This window comes from Scyliorhinus torazame, chromosome 3 (assembly GCF_047496885.1).
Source record: "Scyliorhinus torazame isolate Kashiwa2021f chromosome 3, sScyTor2.1, whole genome shotgun sequence".
In the NCBI taxonomy this organism is placed as follows: Eukaryota; Metazoa; Chordata; class Chondrichthyes; order Carcharhiniformes; family Scyliorhinidae; genus Scyliorhinus; species Scyliorhinus torazame.
The window spans coordinates 80,527,165-80,545,646 of NC_092709.1; the positions used below are offsets into that span (position 1 = coordinate 80,527,165).

Here is an 18,482-nt window from a genome sequence, read left to right on the forward strand (position 1 = left end):
GATGAACTCCATCATCTCCGCAGTAGGAGCTCCGTATTGTGCAATGCCATTTTGGAGGGTCCGGCCCAGCCCCTGGCCACCCTGGCAGTGCCATTGCCACAGACACCGCACCACGGGGATTTTAACGCTGAGATGCTGGACACCGAGGATTCAGACTCCAGGATGGAGCTGCCACAGCCTGATGTTGCCAGTGACGAGTCTGCTGACCACCAGCCACTGATGGTGGTGCCACCGTGACGATCAGCGAGGAAAGGTTGGTCACCTGAACGCTATATGGCGCCTAGCCCTGCCCCGGCGACACCCGAGAGGCAGCCACGGGTGAAGAGATGCACGTCTCCTCCTCTGCGCCCTTCTTTTCAGACACTTTTTGGGACTTGAGGGGGTGGGGAGGGGAAGGAATGTTGTAACCCTACAAAGCGCACGGGGCCGGGCCAATTAGGCTCCCCATAAGTCTTGCGGAGTATGAACTTTCCGGCCTGGAGGCGGAGCTGTCTCATCAGCGGGAGAACAAACCGGAACATAAAACTCCGAGTGTGCTCGTCCCTTCTGGGACCGGTGTATATAGTGGCTTCGTCCTTTCTGTAAATAAACCTTTTATTTTTTTGTGTTTCCTGTATGGTCACGTCTGTGAACTCAACAGTCGAGATTCTAAGTTTACTTATATTTTCTGAAAGATGGATAATAATGTGGTACCATCGATATATGAATTGCTTCAATACTAGGTTCCTACCGTCAGCTTTTAATCGTCAACTATAATTCACATTTTGGACTGACTGGGAACATTTAAGCTTAAATTCCACCCAATGTTCTCTCCTATTTTCCTGGAAATTTAGCTTTTGTTGCAATACACCTCCATGGCTATCAGCAACCCAACATTATTGCACTCGAGGTTATTCTTCATTCGATTGCATAAATGATGAATGTGACACACCATTTGATTGTGCATGGCATCAGAGCTGAACCCTGTCACACCATTCGATTGTGTAGGACATCAGAGCTGAACCCTGTCCTGCTCTGATCGGGGGTCCATAACGTACACTTTACAGTTGTGGCCACTGAATAGAGATTGAGATTGTGGTTAGGACTATGAATCCAGGTTAACTTTTCTTCTTCCTACCCTTAGCTAGTTGTAACCCAGCTAACATCAGCTGACTCAACATAGATCAAAAAAGTAGACCTGGGTACGTGTAGAAAAAGATTCCTCAATGTATAATAAAATTATGAACATACTTACCTTGCAGCTACACTGTCCATTCCTCCAAGGTGAGCAGCTGTGCCTGCATCTGGTTCCCACAGATTCACTGTCTGCAATCCATTCATGGATTGACAGCTTGTAATAACCATCTGCTGCTTTGATCGATTAACCATTCTTCAGTGGCCTAAGTGGTGAAACTCCAATGTTTATAAACATTGCCCACATCAAAGGGAGGTAAGTGCAGTGAAATCACATTTTTAAGTGATTGGAATGTACTTAGTGCAACTTACACATTTAGGTTTGTGTGGGGCGATGGTCTGTGGGGGAGATCTGTGGAGGGGGTTCCTTAAAGAAGGGGATCCCTATGTGGGATCCCCCTATTACTGGAGTGCGGCATGGAATTCATTCACACCATTAGCGAAGGGTCGGAGCATGGCATTCAGGTCGGCGCCCGGCGCCAAACACAATTTGGCCCTGTTCCCGATTCTCTGTCCCATTGGGGCACGCATTCTTGGCGTCTTGGGGATGGCGAATCCTGCCCCAGATTTTCATTTGCACTTAAGCATGCATTCACATAACCCTTCTAACCTTCACTAGAGAGGGACTGAATTGGCAGTTTAATTCAGTACTATTGGCCATCCATGAGTCTGATCAGGTGCCAGTATCAAACTGTGGCATGCATTAAAACCATGCCTCAAGTTCTGCATCATATATAGTTCAGCAATAAAGTTTATTTTAGCATTTAGGTAAAATGAGCCGAACAAGTCATTGACAGAAAGTCACCCAGGCTCAAAATGTCAGCTCCCTTTTCTCTCCACAGACCTGCTGAGGTTATCCAGTATTTCCTGTTTTTGTTTCTAACAAATCATTGTGCAGTCACGGAAATACAAAGCTGGAGTGATCACAATGAAGCTGATGAAAATCTATCCAGTGTATTTGTCTGACAATGGATTAAGTATTGATCTTCAGCACATGGATATGGGTAATCTGTTGATGAGAATCACCCATTCAGTGTAGAACCAGACCAGTAATAATTGCCTTCAAATCAATGGAGTGAAAAGCCAACACAGACAATTGACCCACTCGGTACACGTGGAAATTTAACCAAAAATGCACTGAAAACCAACCAATTTCACAATATCTGAGGAAGTGTCTTTGAGGTAGCAGTCATTGTAATTACTGTCAGACCTGAAGTTTAGCAATCTCTCTAATATCATTGCTTAATTTTGTGGCCAACAATGTACCTTTTTCTAGATCATCCTGTTTATCAAGGGCAGCACGGTAGCATAGTGGTTAGCACAATTGCTTCACAGCTCCACGGTCCCAGGTTCAATTCCTGGCTTTGGTCACTGTCTGTGCGGAGTCTGCATGTTTTCCCCGTGTGTGCGTGGGTTTCCTCCGGGTGCTCCAGTTTCCTCCCACAGTCCAAAGATGTACGGGTTAGGTGTATTGGCCATGATAAATTGCCCTTAGTGTCCAAAATTGCCCTTTGTGTTGGGTTGGGTTATGGGGATAGGGTGGAGGTGTGGGCTTGGGTAGGTGCTCTTTCCAAGAACCGGTGCAGACTCGATGGGCCGAATGGTCTCCTTCTGCATTGTAAATTCTATGATCTATTTTGTTCCCAGGAACAATCTCAGTAAGAAACACAAGGAAGTTTTGGTGCAGGGAAATTGAGAAAGTGCAATGTTACTGGCAGCCCGCAGGTATAAATACACAAGTAAAAAGTGCAAAACTGATGATAAAACTTGATTACCAATTGACAAATGAAACAGTGAGTTCAGGAAAAATAACGGTATATGCAGAAAGACCGGACAAGTCTCTAAGGGAGGTGTTCTATGTGTTTTAATTTGACAGAAATGAACACAATCAACATGCTTTTTCATTGTCTTCATGAAGATTCGACATCCTAACTGGTTAATCCTTAGTCAGATGAATGACCTGATCTCATGATGAGATTGGAATGGTTGTCAAGGTGACTCAGATTGACCTCTTGTGGAAGCTGATATCTATTAGGAGGTCTCCTATGCGATGCTGTCGACTGGCTCACATGTTTGTGCATTAGTTCCTCCTTCATATGATAACCAGCTCCCTCATTACGCGTTGCAGCTGTTGCACATTCTATAGATAAAGAATACGATTAAACATATTTTAACTCATACTGAATGGTACCCATCAATACCGTCCTTTAAGGATTTATTATCAAACAAAGTTTGTAATAAACTGCAGTCTTCAAATATAACTAACTATCCAGAGTATTTCTATCACCTGCAACATGAAACTCAGATGAATAGATGTACTATTATTCAGAAGTTCAAAACAAAATTTTATGAACATAAGAAGAAAAGGGGTGGGATTCACCGTCAGCCGCAGCCAAATTCTCAAAACGCGCCTGGGTGGAGAATAGCATCCAACGCCAAAATAAGGGTAGGCACCGGTTTAACATGAAATCGGGATCCTCCGGCACCCGAAAAATGGCATAAATGCATCGCTCGCATTTAAGTACGCCATTTAAGTACCGTTGGCATTTCATTAGCACGCCTGATCCTCTGTTCTCCAGGGCTTCCACAATTCACCACCGCCGATGGGCCAAGTTCCCTACCGCACGGGGGACGTGTGGTCGCTGTGGTCGGGAACCCGGCGTGGCGGCTCCGTACAGTGTCCGGTGCCACCACAGTCGGCCGGGAACCGTGCTGCTGGCCGGTGGGGCTTCTGTGAGGCCTGGGGGGACTGGTGGTGGTGGGGGGGTGGGGGGGGTTGCTATTTGGCAGGTCAAGTCCGCGCATGGCCAGCACCATGTTTTACGCCGCAACCGCTGCAGGTCATTGGCGTGTGCATGCGCGGCCACGGACCCGGCCATTCTCCAGCCATTTATATCATGGGAGATTTACTCAGCATGGCTGCTAGCCCCTCACGGTTGCAGGATTGGTGAGGGTTTGGCGACGATTTTTCCGTTTTAAAACGCCACAGTTCCCACACCGGCGTCGGCACTTAGCCTCCAAAATGGAGAAGCCCGCCCAAGAACTATGAGCAGGAGTGGGCCACACAGACTCTCGAGCCCGCTCCTCCATTCAATAAGATTGTGGTTGGTCTGATTGTGGCCCAACTCCACTTTCTGCCTGCCCCCACAGCCCTCGATTCCATCCTGTGCCGAGCTTGGCCTTGAATATGTTCAATGACCCTACCTCCAATGCTCTCTGTGTAAGAGAATTCCAAAGACTAATGACCTTCTGAGAAAATAATTTCTTCCTGGTCCCCATCTTAAATAGGAGATGGCTTATTTTTAAACCTTTCCCCCTAGTTCCAGATTCTATCCTTCCCCCCTCGATACCGACCTCGGATGACTGCGTGGAGTTTGCACTTTCTCCCCGAGTCTGTGTGGGTTTCGTCTGGGTGCTCCTGTTTCCTCCCTCCCAAAGATTTGCAGCTTAGGTGAACTGGCCATGATAAATTGCTCCTTAGAGTCCCAAGATTAGATGTGACTACAGGGTAATATGCAGACTCGATGTGCCAAGTGGTCTCCTTCTGCACTGTAGCACAGATGCAGGGAATATCTGCCGGAAGTATGTAGATTAGGCGAGTTGTGATGTCAATCAGCGCGTAACCCTAATTTAATATCAGTGCTGCCACCTTGGAATAAAAACAGAAAATGTTGGATAAACGCAACGGGTCTGGCAGCATCTGTGAAGTTAACGTTTCAAGTCCATATGACCCTTCTACAGTGCTGGAGTTCAACTAAGACCCTCCATTAGCCTCGTACAGCTGAACATGTGTTCAACAGCAGGAAGGTACCCCACTGCCTCCCAATGCTTCTTATAGGAATGATTGATTATTTTCAGTTCAGTTGCTGATTGATTTCTCTTCACTGTTGAGGTGTTTGGTGGATTCCAGACTTATTTAAAGTTGTTGATATCTATAGGGAGTAGTGTGGCAGGTGCTGAAGGACTTTGTCTCCACGCCAGGGATTCTGCACAAGCCATTTACTCCCAGACATGGGTGCAGTAGTATGCATCACTCTTGGACTACAGCATTGAAAATAAGCAAAGGCAACACAGAGCAGGAAAGCTCCTGGAAGAGGGAGGAGGAAAGAAAGATCTCTCAGCAGGAAGTCATGTCCTCCCAGGGTGTTCAACAGGCAAATAGTCTTACCTGGGACCTCAGTGAGGCACAATGTGTCAGATGTTTCCACTTTGTGACCTGCTGCAGCATCAGAGCAGGGGGAGATGGCATTGCTAGCTGTTGTAAACTTGACATGAACTTTCATGTGTCTGCTCCTTCCAGACTGGAGCAAGTGCTCTTTGTAACATTCCCAGTTAGCCACCCTCAGTTACAGAAGGTGGCCACTGAGGTTCTGTTTTCTGATGGAGCTGTCTATATTTCATCCTCCCTTAAAGAGCTGCAAGCAGAGCAAGAATTACAAGCTTGCTGATAGTGCAGATTGCTACTGGATTGCATGCTTTCCGAGAGCAGCATCTGAACTCTGGGATATATCACCACCAGCAAGTTGATACCCAGTATCCTGGCAACGGTCATGGTGTGTATATTCTGCAGCAGTCTGTTGTCCCATTTGCAATTGAGCTACTTCGCCTAACAAGAGGGTGGCTATTGATAATGGTTATCCGATGGCCACATGGCTGTTGACTCCAGTGCACAAACCAATCACATGGGCAGCATGCATATAATGAAAGCCATGCTGCCACATAAAGTGTGATAAAGCAGACCACAGGAGTGGTTAAACACTGCTTCTGCTGCCTGGACCATTTTGGTGGAGACCTCAAGTACTCAGCAGAGATTCAACATGGTTCGCTGCACAACCTCATCGTCATAAGGGCTCAACCCTTTCCCCCAATTATTTAGTGAGCAGTTCCAGAGGGGGAGGAAGAAGAGGGCGAGGAAGAGGAGCATCAGGCCGGACCTAGAAGACCTGGCTTTGGAATCCATTATCTCGGCATGGGAGAAAGCAGTCTGGGCTACCTGGCTGTTAGGCATCAGCATTAGCACTGGCAGAATGGCAATGGATACTCTCAGCCTGAAGTGGAGGCCAGATTGCTGGACTGCTGTAACACACCGCATGCCCCTTTGAATATTATCAGCGATGACAACAGCAGCCTGAGCTTTCATGACCTCAGTCTGAGCTTCTGCTGCAGTGCCTAGACATTGGGAGGCTCCTGCCTGTGCTGCAGTGGAAACTGGGACATTGGTCATCAAACGTTACCTCACGGTTGGGTGTCCAAGTGCTCTAATGGAGTTGGCCACCATATCTATGCTGGAAAGGATAGGCTTCCAACTCTGCACAAAGCTGCATGCAAGCTTGGTGCTTGCCTCCTCCGTGCTCCTTGATGTTGACCATAGGCTTCTTGACAGCCTGCCAATTGCACCAGTATGTCACTGTACATGTCCACCTTCTGTAATTCTGGTGAGCTGGCCCTGCCCTTGTTCCATACCTTGGCTGCTGGCTACTTATGTCCAGTGTCTCACCACATGCAGATCGCACATTTCAGCTATCCCCTAAAGTATGCTCAGTGTTAGAATCTTAACTGGGGTATCTGTGAATGTGAAAGTGAGTGGCGGTGTTTTTTCTTCGCCACTGTCTTTCTGTTCCTCCACCACCGCCTTGCCAGTCTGCAGTTCTTGGGTACCTTGGTGGCACAATCATAGCATTGTGATGAGGGAGGAGGGAGAAGCAAGAGGTGTACCCTTACACTGCAGCTTGTAAATCAGAAGAGCCTATGAATGGGAATTGAGGTGTGAAAAGGAAGATTAGGTATGAGGATACCGTCACCTTCAGTGGTTTGTGCCGTGTTGCTGGTTTCAATCAATGTCACTCCAATGATTGTGGTGTTGGGTGCTCTGAGGTGTCTATCATGATGTGTGTGTTTGAATATCATGACAATGATGGTCAACACGGTCTCCTCCATGGGGGTAAGGACATGTGGATGTGCCTGTCCCCTGCCTGTTAGGTGCCACTGCCCCTACATATGTGCCACCTTGTCCTACAAGAGAGAGGGAAGTGCGGGAGTGTGGTGCATTGTGTTTAGGTGATATCGCTGTCATAGTTGAATAGCCGGCAGTGTGTTCAAGTTGTGAGATGTGGGTGTGAGGCTTGCAGCAGTGTAAAGTATGTGAGGCACAGGAGAAGCTATGAATGTCAGATATGAATCGTGATAGAGACTGTTGGATGGGGGTGTGGAAATTTGAGCAGTGTGTGAGGCGAGTGCTGCAGTTGGTGGGATATGGTTTTTGAAAATACATTGACTGATCTTGACCACTTAAGTGAGATCTTTGAACTTCCTGCAGCACTCCACCCTGGTCGCCACACTACCAGAAGGATGTGGAGGCTTTAGAGAGGGTGCAGAAGAGATTTACCAGAATGTTGCCTGGTATGGAGGGCATAAGCTATGAGGAGCGATTGAATAAACTCGGTTTGTTCTCACTGGAACGAAGGAGGTTGAGGGGCGACCTGATAGAGGTATACAAAATTATGAGGGGCATAGACAGAGTGGATAGTCAGAGGCTTTTCCCCAGGGTAGAGGGGTCAATTACTAGGGGGCATAGGTTTAAGGTGAGAGGGGCAAAGTTTAGAGTAGATGTACGAGGCAAGTTTTTTACGCAGAGGGTAGTGGGTGCCTGGAACTCACTACCGGAGGAGGTAGTGGAGGCAGGGACGATAGGGACATTTAAGGGGCATCTTGACAAATATATGAATAGGATGGGAATAGAAGGATACGGACCCAGGAAGTGTAGAAGATTGTAGTTTAGTCGGGCAGTATGGTCGGCACGGGCTTGGAGGGCCGAAGGGCCTGTTCCTGTGCTGTACATTTCTTTGTTCTTTGTTTGTTCCTCGGGGGTTTACTCCCGGCATTGATAAGCATGGCTGTTTAGCTCTGCAGCCTTCACAAAGTTGTTATGGCAGGTCTCCTGTGGATAGATAACATCATCTCTTTGGCTCTTCACCTCCTCCACAAAGGCCTTCAAAGAAGTATTATCAAATCCTGGAGTCTGCTGGCTGCAACATTGTGCCATCCTTATGTCTTTCCCTGAGTCAGCTGTAGGGTGACTTCCAGTATCTTCTTCAACCACAATGCACCTCCCTTTTAAGACAGGCTTTCGTGCAGGCTACCTTTACCTTGTGCTAGCCTCTCACTATTTTGTGGCCCAGGCATGTAGTCACTCAACAGCGTGCTTTGAGCTGGTTGCATGCTGCAATCATTTACATTTGCAGATAAAATCTGTGTACAGTCTGCGCTGGAAACAACACAAGTGAGCTAATTACTCAGCAATCCTGTGCCTATTTACGTGGGCTATCAAATTTCCGGCCTACAACTGTGAACGTCCATAAATCACAACAGTTTCAAATAAGTTTGCTCCGCTCTGCCTACCTACCACTGACAGGAAATGGACATAGCAGTGGCAATGTGATTTACAAAGAGAATCGAATTGCGGCACCTTGTAATTTAGCAGGAAGTTTTCGATTCCAGCCCTGTAATGAAAATGTACACTTCATTTTCACCTCAACTTCAAAAAAGCACACATATGTTTATAGATTGAAAATTATTGCTAAAATATGCCAGACTAAACATTAAGCAGAGAATCAGTACCACTGTACAAAACTCACATAGACCCCCCCCCCCACCCCCACCCGCCAATTTTAAGGAAAAGTGTCTGGCTAACTTGATTCTGTGGCATGGACATGACTTTCTTTTCTTATAACATGAACTGTACAAGCTTCTCCATTCTTCCAATTAGATTTCACCACAGTGCAAAACTGGAACAATCAAGTAGCAGATTGTAAATACTATGAACATTAGACCCAGCAAGTTAGAACAGAGAAAACCGGAAAAATGAGTGTCGAGAAGCTATCTCTAACTTATTGGACAGCTGTAGCTAAATTGCAAGGGAATACTTCAAAATGAATAAACAAATAAAAAAAACTAATTGGTACATCGTCTTTTTTTAGAAAAGTTAATTTTGCTGCTGCAACTAATTCTAACCACAGGCGTTAGTGCTTGTGTGTGTGTATTCAATGCAGCAATAATCTGCTTACTCTTTGTCTCTGGAATGCCTTTTCACATTGGCAACTTGGCTCTTCAACTTTGATGAAAGAAAATTTAAATCCATGAAATACTGCTAATTATCACAAACTGCTTTGGCAGGATTCTCCGTCCCACCAGTCAGCCAATAGGGTTTCCCATTGTGGGCACCCCCACCCCGTCGTGAAATCTGCGGCATGATTGTGCTGCCGGCGAATCGAAGGATCCCGCCGACAAGAGAATCCAGCTCCTTATGTTTCAGGAATAACTCTTACTTCCATTGCTGTGTTCTAGACCTCTCTTTTCTTTTAATTCATTTGTTCATCTTATGGGGGCATTTCTTGCCCATCCTTAATTGCCCTTGAGAAGGTGCAGTCCATGTGGTGCAGGTACACCCACAATGCTGTTCGGAAGGGTATTCCAAGACTTAACCTAACAACGGTGAAGGAATGGTGATACTGTTCCAAATTGGGCATGCAAATCCAATAATCCAGTAATTCAGAGTTCTGGACTCGTGCTGCAGAGTCTTCAGTTCAACTCCCATCGTAGCAACAATTCAATTTATTAGTTAATCTGGAATAAAAAACTAGTCTCAATAACGTTGATCATGAAACTACTGGATTGTCATAAAATCCCATCTGGTTCAATAATGCCCTTCAGAGAAGGAAATCTGCCATCTTTTCCTAGTCTGGCCTACATGTGAAGCCTTTGAACTTTGAAACTGAAGAGCTCCAACCATGGCCAGGTGAGGGGCTGTTGCTTGCAGCATTCATTCTCAGGAATATCCCCTGAACCCCTCCACCTGGTCATGCCCCCCCCCCCCCCCCCCGGGCTTGATCCCTGGCAGTGCAAACCTGGAACCCAGATACACTGGCACTGCCACCATTGCACCCTGGCAGTACCCCTGCCAGCCTGGCAGTGCCACCTGGGCACCCTGGCACTGCCAAGGTGGCACTGACTGGGTGCCTAGGTAGCACTGCCAGTGTGTCAGTCTGACAGTGCCAAGGTGCCAGAGTGTCACCCTACCCTATCACCAACCACCCTGGGAGAGCTCCCCAGATGCCAATATGACTGGTTCATGTTTGTGGAAACCAGTAATCGATGGCGCCCTGGCGAGATCTTCCAGGAGAATCGCGTGAACGCATATTAAAATGAGCCATAAATATGATGTTCTGGATTACAACCAGCGAGGGCGAGATCCAGTTCCTGACGTCTCGTGAGACTCCGTTTAATCTCGCGAGGCGTTTTGAGCATCGCAAATCTCACAAGAGGCCTCTCACAAGGCTCAACGGCCTCGTTCTGACACCAAGCTGGTTGCGATGAGGCCGATAAATCGCGCCCGTTGCCTGACCTGCTAGTTGTATCTGATCTTTTCTGTTTTTCCTCCTGCTTTGCTGCTATATATTCTCAGACTAGGCCAGGCATTGGCCTCTTCTCCTCTCCCATCTCATCCTAAGTGCCCCAGCTTTGCCTTCTCCCTCCCAGACCAACCTCAATCTGTGAGCTCCATTCTTTCTCTTCCGAAGTACCTGTTCTCAAATGTGCGAGTTCTCTACAATGAGGCCCACCTCAAGTTCTCCATCTTCAACTATGTTCCCTTCTCCTGAGCAAGCCCTGTCCAAAATACACCAACTATATTTAATTTAGATTTATTGCCACGTGTAACGAGCATCAGTGAAAAGTATTGTTCTGTGTACAGTCCAGACAGATAGGTCCATACATGAAAAACATAGAACATACAGTGCAGAAGGAGGCCATTCGGATCATAGAGTCTGCACCAACCCACTTAAGCCCTCACTTCCACCCAATAACGCCTCCTCACCCTTTTGGTCACTAAGGGCAATATATCATGGCCAATCCACCTAACCTGCACGTCTTTGGACTGTGGGAGGAAACCGGAGCACCCGGAGGAAACCCACGCAGACACGGGGAGAACGTGCAGACTGCGCACAGACAGTGACCCAGCGGGGAATTAAATCTGGGACCCTGGAGCTGTGAAGCAACAGTGCTATCCACTTGTGCTACCGTGCTGCTCCAAACGTAGGACATACGATAAATACACAATGTAAATACATAGATATAGACATCGGGTGAAGCATACGGAGTGTAGTGCTACTCAGTAGAGAAGATGGGCGGGATTCTCCCATCCCGCGGCAGAGTGTCGTGTTTTACGACGGCGTGAACGGGCCACTGCCAGGAGTAATTCTGGCCCCTACAGGGGGCCAGCACAGCACTGGAGTGGTTCACGCCGCTCCAGCTGCCGATCCCGGCGCGAACTGGGCACCGCGGGATCCGCGCATGCGCAGTGGCCTCCTTCAACGCGCCGACCCCGACACAACATGGCGCAGGAGTACAGGGGCCGGCGCATAGGAAAAGAGGCCGGGGGCAGAGAGGCCGTCCTGCCGATCGGTGTGCCCCGATTGCGGGCCAGGCCGCATCGGAGGCCCCCCCTGGGGTCGGAGCCCCCCTCCCCCCCACAGGCCGCCACCCGACCCTTGCACGCAGTGTTCCCACCAGCTGCGAGCAGGTGTGGACGGCGCCGGCGGGACTCAGCGTTTTAACTACGGCCGCTCGGCCCATCCCAGGCCGAGAATCGCTGGGCCGGCCGCCGAGAGCGGCCCGCGACCGGCGGGGTGCCAACCACATCGGCGCCAATGGCACCGATTCCCCGCTCTGCGGAGAATCGTGTGCCGGCGTCGGCGGGGCGTGGCCCGGTCGCTGGGATTCTCCGGCCTTGCCCCGGGCTGAGAGATTCCTGCCCGATGTGTGGAGAGATCAGATCAGTCTGAAAGAGGGCTATTCAGTAGCCTGGTAACAGGGGGGAAGAAGCTGTTTTTGAATCTGTTCATGTTGTTCGTTCAGTGAAAAGGATGGAGTGAAATCAGTCAGTGAGACTGATAGAAGCTTTAATTTCTGTCTGACTTTCCAAAAGAAAAATATTATGAATCAGGGACCTTGGGGCAAGTAACTTGAGAGAAATTGAAAAAGAAGCTGAGTATAATTGGAACAACAGCAGAAACTGCTCACCAACAATTAGGATAGTTAACTAAAAATGTGGGATTTATACATTGCATACAGGCAATCTTATATGACACAAATTGAGATCAAAATATTCCACAAGAATAGTGCTTGAATGATTTTCCTCTTAGATATGAGCTAATCAACACTATTGGCAGAGGAACAAAGTATTCTACATCTAGCAACAAATACATCGAAAATGACGGATACCGCCAGTGATTAGTGAAGTAATTCGATCGGGAAAGCTCAAAGATGAGAGCAGAACTCAAGCAGTTTAAATTTTGCAATCTACCCCCTGTAATAAAAGCAGAATACTGCGGATGTCACAAATCAGAAACTACAATTGGAAAATGCTGAAACACTCATCAGATCAGGCAGCATTGGTGGTCAGAGGAACAGAGTTAATGTGTGATGCACTATCAATTACGACGAGACGAGAGTAGAATGTAATTGAGGCTTTATTACACAGAGATGTGTGGCCTCCTACAGCAGCTGACGAAATGGCTGCTGTTCGGAGGGCACACACATTTATACTCTGCCTCCTGGGCGGAGCCAGCAGGCAGGGATCTACCCCCGTACCTGTAGTACAGGGGCCTTACCGTAATACCCATATATACAATATAATACAACAGTGGTGACTACCACAATGTGTGAGAACGTCCGGCTGTCCATGCCATTGGGATCTTCCGGTTTCCCAGCAACGCCAGGCGGATTCAATGGGAAATCCCTTTGACCGTGGCGGTACCAGAAAATCCCGGCGCTGGCCAATTGTGGGCTGACTCCTGCCGCCCAGAAACACGCTGTGGGAAAGCTGGAGAACCTCACCCAACGTCTCAAATCCGTATGATTCTTCTTCAGATGTTTCCGTTATCATTTTTTTCTAATGCATACTTTGTATTCGATTGGGAAACAAAATAATGTGGATGCTGAAAAACTGTAATAAAAGTATTAAATGCTGGAAATGTTCACCAGGTTTGGGAGCACCTGTGGAGAGAGAAACAATTAAAAACCAGATTTTCCAACCCTTCCTGCTGGTGCAATCTTCCGATCCTGTCCCAGCGACGGAGGGTGAGCTATGCAAATCGTCATTGACATCGGAGGGACTGGAAGACTCCACTGGCTGGAAATGCCGAGCTGTCTCCACTGTCGGAAAACACCACGAGGTGCCAGAATATCCGGCCCAACATTTCAGCTTGATGACCTAATGAAATGTCATATCACCTGGAAAGTTAATGCTGTTTCCTTCTCCACAGATGCTGTCTGACCCGCTGAGCATTTACAGCATTTTCTACGTTTATTTTAGGCTTGATAGGGTTGTTTTTATTCTGCTTTTCATCCATTTTACTTTGCCCATGTCATGGGAAGCATCCAGAGCTAGGTTGCTGTGAAAGAGTTGATGGGGTAGGACTTGCGTTTGCACAATCACATCTAATTGGTGACAGTGGCTGACAATGGAAATGGAAGTCAGGCGGCATGGTGGCACAGTGGTTAGCACTGTTGCTTCACAGCGCCATGGTCCCAGGTTTGATTCCCGGCTTGATCACTGTCTGTGTGGAATCTGCAAGTCCTCCCTGTGTCTGCGTGGCTTTCCTCCGGTTGCTCCGGTTTTCTCCCACAAGTCCCGAAAGACGTGCTTGTTAGGTGAATTGGACATTCTGAATTCTCCCTCTGTGTACCCGAACAGGCGCCAGTATGTGACGACTAGGGGTTTTTCACAATAACTTAATTGCAGTGTTAATGTAAGCCTACTTGTGACAATAAAGATTATTATTATTATTATGTAAAAATGGGCTAGAGGCTCCCCATCACCTATTGCACTTGATCGCACAGTCACGATCTATCGCAATGTGTCCAGCTTGCTTCACCAGTCCTGATCTTAGTTGGCCACTAAAACGTGTAAAAGAAGCCAGGAGATAGTTCTCTCTGCTTTTGCCCCTTTCCTTATGTAGAGGTACCAGGCCTCTACTTGGCAACTTTCTATGATGGTGTGGTTAAAATCAAAGCAAAATTAAGCAGGACAATTGAGCCCTTGTTTGAACACCTGGCATCATGGGCCAGTTGTTTCTTTCATTTGAAAAAAAAGTTTGTTCCGCTTAATTAGTCTCTTTTCAATTTTTCAAATTGCTTTTCTCCTGTGGTATTCCTCTTTGTGAGGCAGGAGGATATTTAAGGAATGCATAAAACCTTGGAAAGGAGCTGATGAAAATTCTGTTGACTACTTGAAGGCAAATCTTTGCAGTTTAGTACAGATATCAAGGCCCTAGCGGGAAATAGGGGTACAGTTAAAATGATAATCGGTTGATATAGGTTTTTAAAAATGTACTCTCTCTTGGGACCTGGCCAATGCTGACAAGTCTAGCATTTGTTACCCATCCGCATTTCCCTTGAACTAAATTACTTGCTCGGCCATTTCAGAGGGTAATTAAGAGTCAACCGCATTGGTGCAGGTCTGACATCACATGACCTCGAATGGCAGACTCCCGTTCCCAAAGAATCAAATTGATCTTTTGATGGCAATTGATGATGGTTCATGATTCCCGATTTATTAACCAAATTTCAATTCCACCAGATGCTGTGGTGGGATTTGAACCCACGTCCTCAGAGTATCACCTGGTTCTCTGGATTACAAGCCCAGTGGCATTACCACAATGCCACCATCCCCCCACTTCATTCAAATGGAAGTGCAAGGAGAAGTGAAGGAAATTGTACAGGTATAACGTCAGTGGAACATAGACCTGCCATTTACATTTTTTGATGCAAAATGTCCAAATTTAAGCTGAAGAGTGCAGGTTTTTCGACAATAAATCATTTTCACGAAGAGAGCATCTGTATTAATGGTAAATGACAATGAAGGCAATTCTAACATTATGCAATGGTGCAAACAGCTTATGGCGAATCAGCAGTCCCTTTTCGAGCTCTCTTGATAATTATTTCCATTGAAGTTCTTATTACCTTGCATGTATCACAAACATTAAGCTAAACAACAAACTTGTATCATTCACTCGGGAATGTGTGGGAATAAAATTGAGTTATTTCACAGTGTCGTTTGGCATTAGCAAGAAGGGACATGAAATCTGCTTCAATCATATTCAGCCTTCTCCAATCTGTTCGCATATGAAAAAAGTAATCGGTGTCTTTTTTTTTAACAAAGGTCACAATATTTGCTTAACTTAATGTAAATATACTAACCCAACAATGGATGAGTTGCAGTGCTTTGCAAAGATTAAACTCATACTGATTTTATGAAAGCCACCATAGTCCGAGAGACCGCTCTCCCCTTTGAAGGGGAGCTGACTGGTCGCCACACCTCAGGCAAGATTGAGAAGGCAGGGCCTTCATGACTAACCTCAGCCAATACAGAAATTGAACTCACATTCTTGGCATCACTCCGCATCACAAAACACCAGCAGTCAGATTTCCCTCAAAAGGAGAGAGCATCCTGTGGTCCTCGGGAATTATGGCGACTTTCATTGATTCTGTAAAATTAGCACTTAAGTAAAAATACAGTGACCAGGACTTTACTGCCTCTCCCACCTGGTGGGATATGAACTGAATGGAGATTTAAATGGCTCGCAGCATCCACCAGGGGGTGGGTGGGTGGGGGACACATGGAGGCGGGACTAAAAGATCCTGGCCACTGGTGTTTGGGGAATGAATTTGTGCTGCAGAATTGCTTTTGTCAAAATGTTCCCACCAAAGGATACATCATATCACACTGCGGGTCACAGCATCATGGAGCGGTGGTGCCACAAAAATGTTTCTGCTTTATTGAACTGGAGTCCACAAAAATATATGTTTGACATTATAAAAATTACATTGGCAAATGAAAAGAGAATGAAATTACAGAAAGGAAAGTGAGATTCATAGGATGTTGCTGAAATATATTACTGCTATCATTTTATGCCTTTATTGGAATTCCTAATGTTGTCAAGCATCCTTATTAGAAATTTGTGGGCATTTTTCAAATCAGGCACTGATTGGAGTGAGAATCATTTTGGAGGTTTGAGCTTATTTGCTGATTTTAATGGAATTTCAGCTTGGCCAAGGAGAGAAATTGATTTGAATCAATGATTTGTAATAACAGAGTTGCTCCAGTGAGGATTGATTACAGTGTACCTGATTAATTAGAGTACGCTCACATTGCAGAGAGACTGTGGTTATAGATGTTTCAATAAGATTAGGGAGGGTGGTAAAAGAGGTGTGGGGGGGGGGGGGTGGCATTGTTAATTAGAGATAGTATAACAGCTGCAGAAAGGCAGTTCGAGGAGGATCTGCCTACTGAGGTAGTATGGGTTGAAGTCAGAAATAGGAAAGGAGCAGTCACCTTGTTAGGAGTTTTCTATAGGCCCCCCAATAGTAGCAGAGATATGGAGGAACAGATTGGGAAACAGATTTTGGAAAGGTGCAGAAGTCACAGGGTAGTAGTCATGGGTGACTTCAACTTCCCAAACATTGAGTGGAAACTCTTTAGATCAAATAGTTTGGATGGGGTGATGTTTGTGCAGTGTGTCCAGGAAGCTTTTCTAACACAGTATGTAGATTGTCCGACCAGAGGGAAGGCAATATTGGATTTGGTACTTGGTAATGAACCAGGGCAAGTGATAGATTTGTAAGTGGGGGAGCATTTTGGAGATAGTGACCACAATTCTGTGACTTTCACTTAAGTAATGGAGAGGGATAGATGCGTGCAACAGGGCAAGGTTTACAATTCCCGTAACTGCCTCCCTGAACAGGCGCCGGAATGTGGCGACGAGCGGCTTTTCACAGTCACTTCATTTGAAGCCTACTTGTGACAATAAGCGATTTTCATTTCATTTTCATTTGTTCATAGGGGCTGTTTAGCACAGGGCTAAATCACTGGCTTTGAAAGCAGGCCAAGGCAGGCCAGCAGCATGGTTCGATTCCCGTAACAGCCTCCCCAAACAGGTGCTGGAATGTGGCGACTAGGGGCTTTTCACAGTAACTTCATTTGAAGCCTACTTGTGACAATAAGCGATTTTCATTTCATTTCATTCATTGGGGGAAGGGTAAATACGATGTTGTCAGACAAGAATTGAAGTGCATAAGTTGGGAACATAGGCTGTCAGGGAAGGACACAAGTGAAATGTGGAACTTGTTCAAGGAACAGGTACTACGTGTCCTTGTCAGGCAGGGAAGAGATGGTCGAGTGAGAGGGTGCTGGAGGGATACAAGATAGCCAGGAGGGAACTGAAGAAAGGGATTAGGAGAGCTAAGAGAGGGCATGAACAATCTTTGGCGGGTAGGATCAAGGAAAACCCCAAGGCCTTTTACACATATGTGAGAAATATGAGAATAACTACTGTTGGGCAGCTCGGTAGCATGGTGGTTAGTACAATTGCTTCACAGCTCCAGGGTCCCAGGTTCGATTCCCGGCTTGGGGTCACTGTCTGTGCGGAGTCTGCACATCCACCCCGTGTGGGCGTGGGTTTCCTCCGGGTGCTCCGGTTTCCTCGGTTTCCTCCCACAGTCCAAAGATGTGCGGGTTAGGTGGATTGGCCATGATAAATTGCCCATAGTGTCCAAATTGCCCTTAGTGTTGGGTGGAGGTGTTGACCTTGGGTAGGGTGCTCTTTCCAAGAGCCGGTACAGACTCAATGGGCCGAATGGCCTCCTGCACTGTAAATTCAATGATAATCTATGATTAATCTAGGACAAAGGTTCGGCACAACATCGTGGGCCGAAGGGCCTGTTCTGCGCTGTATTTTTCTATGTTCTATGTTCAACGCTTGACAGAGTAAACCACAATAAACACTGCTGGTTTCTGTGTCAGAGCTTGCAGGTAAATAACCTGGAGCTCGTGCTAAAGATATAAGTGGCTGAAATGCATGGAATCTGAGCCTGTAACAACGATTACCTGTGTGTGTGAGAATTTTCTTAGAAATATAGAAATTAGGAGCAGGAATAGGTCATTCCCATTGCAATTCACCCCACATTTAGTCAGATTTTTGGAGCCAGGGGTGAAATGCGCGGAGGCAGTGAAAAGTGGGATCTGAAGACGGCATCAAGCCCAGCCTCAAGAGGGATTGTGCACCATTTTTACACAGCGCCCCGTTCTAAAAGTGAGAGTCTAGGCCTCCCAACCACACTAAGTCGCAAGCATTTGGGGTTCAGTGCCCCCCCCCCCCCACCCCACAGCCACCATCCATGCCAGGGACCAACCCCCCCCCCCCCCCCCCCCCCCCCAGGATCGCTGGTATCCTCACAGAGTGAACTGTCTGACA

General features: G+C 46.9%; 1 protein-coding gene across 5 annotated transcripts in view; it reads right to left on the reverse strand.

Moving 5' to 3' along the window:
* Positions 1-3,015: 3,015 nt before the first annotated feature.
* The window catches only part of egf (epidermal growth factor), a 207,226-nt gene continuing 191,759 nt past the window's right edge, over positions 3,016-18,482 (reverse strand). For 3 of the 5 annotated variants that reach the window (XM_072495907.1, XM_072495908.1, XM_072495903.1), the window contains one exon: positions 3,016-3,313. In XM_072495907.1, coding sequence (XP_072352008.1) covers positions 3,266-3,313 — 48 coding nt within the window. In that variant the 3' untranslated portion in view covers positions 3,016-3,265. Of the gene's footprint in view, positions 3,314-9,482; positions 9,796-12,680; positions 13,225-18,482 lie in introns of those variants that run through there. The other 2 variants (XM_072495905.1, XM_072495904.1) reach the window with 2 other exon arrangements.